This window comes from Pocillopora damicornis, chromosome 14 (genome assembly GCF_964200805.1).
Source record: "Pocillopora damicornis chromosome 14, jaPocDami1.2, whole genome shotgun sequence".
NCBI lineage: Eukaryota > Metazoa > Cnidaria > Anthozoa > Scleractinia > Pocilloporidae > Pocillopora > Pocillopora damicornis.
In genome coordinates this window covers 5,405,543-5,411,065 of record NC_142683.1, presented here as the reverse complement: position 1 = coordinate 5,411,065, position 5,523 = coordinate 5,405,543, and the positions used below count along the sequence as shown (strand labels likewise).

The 5,523-nt window shown below is 39.8% G+C and overlaps 1 protein-coding gene across 1 annotated transcript; it reads right to left on the bottom strand.

Moving 5' to 3' along the window:
• Positions 1–2,084: 2,084 nt before the first annotated feature.
• LOC149034133 (histidine N-acetyltransferase-like) lies at positions 2,085–5,302 on the bottom strand. The gene is made up of 2 exons (XM_089193476.1): positions 3,126–5,302; positions 2,085–2,618 (listed from the first exon to the last, which is right to left on the bottom strand). The coding sequence occupies exon 1, from the start codon at positions 5,259–5,261 to the stop codon at positions 4,335–4,337; it is 927 nt and encodes a 308-aa protein (XP_089049602.1). The 5' UTR covers positions 5,262–5,302; the 3' UTR covers positions 2,085–2,618; positions 3,126–4,334.
• Positions 5,303–5,523: the final 221 nt, after the last annotated feature.

Below are 5,523 nucleotides of genomic sequence, written 5' to 3'. Positions count from 1 at the left end.
TCAAAGTTCATTTTTAGTTAGACCGTAAGACCACAACTGATGTCACGTTCGGAAACACATATCAAAACAACAAACTGCAGTAAAAATATTAATCAACCGTTAGTCAAGCTCACATTTAAGACAAAGATTAAATGAAATTAAAATTTCACTTAACCATAGGTTAGCTGGCTTTCAGAGCAGCGCTTTTTATAACCTTCGATCAGGCGTTTTTTTGTTTTCAGTTCGCAACCACAAGCCTTTCGCAATCGAAAACCGCCTGATCGCAAGTTACGCTTTTTAAACCGCCTATTCTTCACGATACTACTTTCCTAGTTTTTCTATTTTCATGATACTAATTTCTATAATTCCGATAACATTTTGACCAACGTGAGTCTGTCAGTCTATATAAGAATTTACTGCAAACGAATTTGCTAAATGCTTAGTAGTAACTTAATAGCGTGGCTATTGTTAATTATTGCTATTGTTCACTTTATGTCACCTTGGGATTTACTTTACGCATCCAACCGTTTGATTGACAGCAGCTTAAATCTGCCAAGAGACTCATGTATTCTCAAAGCTTTATCTGCTGACCAATCACAACCGACTAGGTCAAGATATGCAAAATATTACGCCGCCCGATTGCAAGTACATGTCGCGAAAGACAATAGCATTCTGGGCGATGTTGTGTTTCTTAACCGGTCAGTGTAAAACGCAGACTGCAGACTGCAGACTGGGGGTAAAATGCAGACTCAGGGTAAAATGCAGACTGAAGACTGCAGATGAAGGTAAAATGCAGAATCGCTTCTTTAGATGAAATTTATGGACATTTCTGATTTATCTAAATGATGAAACCTGAGACTTCTACTTGCTCTTAATTTGTTTCAATTTAAGGAAGACTCCGCCATTTTTCCAGTGAATAAAAACACGTCACAGCAAAACTAAATTTCTAAAGCATCCCTTGTCGGCCAAACAAGAAGCCCGGTGCAGGTTAAGTTGACCATCATAGCCACAGATTTACCACGGGTTAATACTGAGGTGAAACACCGAGCGGAACAAGAAGGGCAAACATCTGGGGATATAAAGACTTTAGATATATGAAAATTCACATATTTGCACTGCGGTGGAAAGATGAAATTAGAGGATCCTCGCAGCTAAGAACACTACTGAAACTAGTAGTTGTAAGTAGGACCTGAAAAAAATTTCAGGCCCGTACGGGATTTGAACCCATGACCTCTGCGATACCGGTGCAGCGCTCTACCAATTGAGCTAACAAGCCAACTGGGAGCTGGTCAATGAATTGGGTACAAATAAACATCCGAGTGAATGAAGACTTTAGATATATGAAAATTCACATATTTGCACCGCGGTGGAAAGATGAAATTAGATCCGAGATCTTAGATCTAACTCATTAGATCTTCATTCACTCGGATGTTTATTTGTACCCAATTCATTGGGTACTAGTTTCAGTAGTGTTCTTAGCTGCAAGGATCTTCTAATTTCATCTGGGGATATAGTTGAAGGTTTTTTAATTAGACCCTTATCTCGCACCCACGAATTTGTATTAAATTTAAATTTGCAGGCCTAACTTCGCAACGCAAAACAGAGGTATGAGGAACAGGTTTTTATTGTCCAAGTAATCGAAATTGCCGATTTGTCATCAAAGTCTATCGTTTCTACTTTCAAGGCCAAACAAAGTATACACGAGCTACATGTATGCTTAAGCTCAGCAGAACTGTTTATTCCTTAACAAGGGAAAGGTATTTAGCTGGCTGTGAATTGCATATTCAAACACTTACGTTTCTAGTCGTTCTTACCTTATATCAATATGTCAGCGCCAAGACCATCTGAGTAAGTGAAGTTCGAAACATCAATAGCCATAACGATTATTGCCACTCTCTCACGACCTACGTTGCCTTGATCCCAGCTCACTCCTGACGTTTTTTCGGGGAAGCGGGTTATTTTCGAACCGAGTCTGCATTTTAACCCTGGTCTGCAGTGTGCAGTCTGCGTTTTACACTGACCGGTTTCTTAACAATTTATTCCAGACAGGTGAAAATGGAGCTTTCTGCTTAATGACCAGTACGCAAATAATGAACACGTTCGTGATAAGTCTTGTCTGCAATCACTTTATCACTTCAGCGTTAGCGGTTCTTGATAGTTTTCAACTGAATACTAATGGTCCAGTTTCATATATTAGCATATTATGAAGTGTTTTTGAGACTTAGCAATAGATCGGACCGCGAGTTAAGTTAGCTAATGCAAGATAAATATTAAACACGTATCTCATATTCCTCCGTAATTGATACATTGTTACCTCTGTGCTTATTCATAATTTTACTGGAAACTGAGATATGAATTTCCTAAGAGGTATCTGTCTCTCTCTGCAATTCACAAATTGGGAAGCTTGTTTCTATGAACAAAAAGAAGATCTAGAATTTAAAATCATGCGCTCGAGAGCATTATTTGCCAATTGGTTAGTTTACATCGAAAAGGTAACATGTCGAATAACATTGCTCTTTATTGAGAGTGTGAAAGAAATTGAGACCCCACTAGGTTTCTTCAGCAAACTGTCTTTGCTCGATGGTGTATGGGGAAGAGATTTTCTTCGCGTTGGCTGGGTCAGGCTTGCGTGGGCTGTACTGTAGTATAAAATAAAAGACACTTTGTTTCTCCAAGAAACTACTTTGATATGTAAATCAATATATGCAATGTTTTGTCCATGATTGTTACCCACTGATTGGTGCAACATGAACACTTTTATCGTACCTGGCATTTGCAATCATTAGAGAATATGAGCTCCTTGTGGAAATTTGAGTTCCTGTTTACCTTACGAATTTTCCTCCGAAAGTGCCGCTGCTTTATCCTCGGTTGCTTAACTGCGCTGCTGGATTTCCTGTTATATTGCACCCATGTTTGTGTTGGTGAAAAGTGAATAGCATTTTGCACTTGTTGAGGGCTGAAGCATGCAACACAAAATATAATTCTAACCTGTATTAAGCGGTCAACTACGTTGAGGTTGTGTTTTCGCAAGTTTGACAAGTTAAAGTCGGAAAAGTCTGAGAGTACAGTGAAAACAGCTCGTCCTTAGTTTAGCGAGTTAAAATTGCAAGCTGTTTTTACAAGAAAAAAACGAGGGTTTATCTTACCTTTATGACCGGAAATTCCCGCAGAGTTATACTATCTCTGTGATGGTAAAACTCGTCCTGATAAGTGCCGCAGCCAATCACGTTACCCGTAGTGACAGATGCCTGCAAAATCGTGAACTGGCAAATATTTTCCAGACGCTCGCGCTCACCTCCTGCTTCACTTTGCAAACAGTGCTTTCGAAATGGCAGACGAATTCACTCGCAATACTTTCGCGCTCCAACAATCCTTCGCATCCTCTCCATTTGGCGAGACATTAGTCGCATCCTCTGAAAGAAAAGCCGTGTCACATGAGACATGGTTAATAATTAGAAATCCGTTAAATTCCCTACGCAGTTTTTTCTGCTCCTTAACTCAAAACTTAAACGAGAAACAACTTACGTTCCATCACGTAGCATGAGAACAACGTCCAAAGTCCAATCAGAACATACCCAATCATTGTACTACATGAACATCAGGCAATTTTTCACGTGCTTGAATCATATTCCACCGATCAAATTCTATTTTGTCAAATTATACTTTGCTCCATCACGTTTCATTTCCTCATAAACAACCTGCATGCATTTAATCCCGTATTCTAACTGCATTGATAGAGTGTGTTGGAGATACAACAGAGTTCCAGTTTCCTTTTCGTAGTAAATTTACGTGGAGTTATATTTTTCATGCAACGAACTGTAGACGAATAATTAAGGAACGGCAATGAGCGCTGTCTCTTTTGCAACCGTTATTTGGTGTCATCACGTAACGCGGTCTCTGTCAAACCGTTGTGTGACGAGACCAAATAACAGTTGCGAAGGAGATTAATCAATCCCAGTAGCCCGAGCGCTTTATGGGTGGAACTCCACCCATCATTTCCGCCAGTCTCGAAGAGTATTACGTTACTTCCGATTCTTTCCAAATTTGCTGTGTATGACGTTTAAATGTCAAACGAATCATGAAGCGAGCAAAAATTTCTGGACTTTCAAAAACCGACCACGTAATTCTAGGTGACCACTTCATACAATGCGCCTAAGACAAGTTCAGCCATAAAAGTCTTTTCAATTGCAATCCTCCATAACTGTAGCTAAACCAACATGTCAATCAAAAATTGGAAACTTGCACCACGTTTCCTGAATACTCCATACGCGGGATCTTCCACGTTTAAACTATAGCGTTCCAGAGATGTAAAGTTTTCTAATTGAAAAGGGGCCTGTTTCTATTGTTTAAGGTTCTCAAGACTGAATCATATTTTCACAAAGGAAGAAAGTGGACCGTGCTTTGTCGAGTTCCACCTGAGGCAAATATTCTCTGAGAAGTCTTATTCCTCGATTTGACAAAAGTTTGTCTTGGGTGAAAGAAATAAAAAAATCGCCTTCAATAACATTGAACGCATGCTGTAGTTGATGAGTAACTTGAGCTTCGTATAAGCTTGGATCACTCGTATAAATAGTGACAGTCCAATCAGTGCATCCTACCCTTGGTGACAGAGCACCAAAACTGACAGATTTGGGAATACCATCTTCGCCACATTTGTCGACTGCAAAATAGAAATCTTGACCGAGTTCACGTTGGAAATGATCGATGTTTGATTGCGAAGCCTCCATGGGAATCCAATCAAGTACAATGGGGTTATCCAGAAACAATTTCTGAGCAACGGGGCTTGAAAAGATCACGTCACAGAGGTACTCTTTCGTACAAGGCTCTATCAGGTCTGAGAAATTAACTTTGATAGAGCGGAGCGCGGAGAGCTTCTTATTTACAGCAGAAGTCCTAATAATTGTCATCTGTGTAATTTCTCTCGCGAGGGAGTGACACACTTTGGATGCAAATATCTCTCGCTGTACATCCGGGTAATGTCTACGTACGTACTCGTTCATTGCTTTTGATAGCCGTTTGTAAACACCCTGACCACGAAACTCCGTTAATGTCCTGGCGGCCTGTCGAACTGCTGTTCTTCCATCGTCAACAACCGAGCACTGAACCAGTCCAACAAGTTTTTCGTTCGCGTGAGCTAACATCACCGCAACGTTGTCCATTTGCATCCAGTTATGAAATCTGATTGGAAGATAGTCTTGGCCATCATAAACACCCTCTGATAGTTTTAGGATCTCGTCAAAATCGCTGTTTTGAGCAAGGCGAAATGTAAGTTCAGTATTCATAGTTCTCTTCAGTTGTAGCACAGCTTGAGGGTTAGTCGGTCTTCCCAATGAAAGGAGTGATCGTATCACTGCACTTAAAAAGGTGGTATCATTGTTTTGACAAAAACGAATTTATTCTTTTTTTTTTGCTACGTTCATTGACGCATTTATTGCACGCAAGTCTCTTTTCTAGAAGGAATGTTGTATTACATCAACGTTTTTCCGAGAATTTCTCGCAATGGTAAGTGAGCAAAATTTTTAATAGGAAATATTTTTTTGCTAT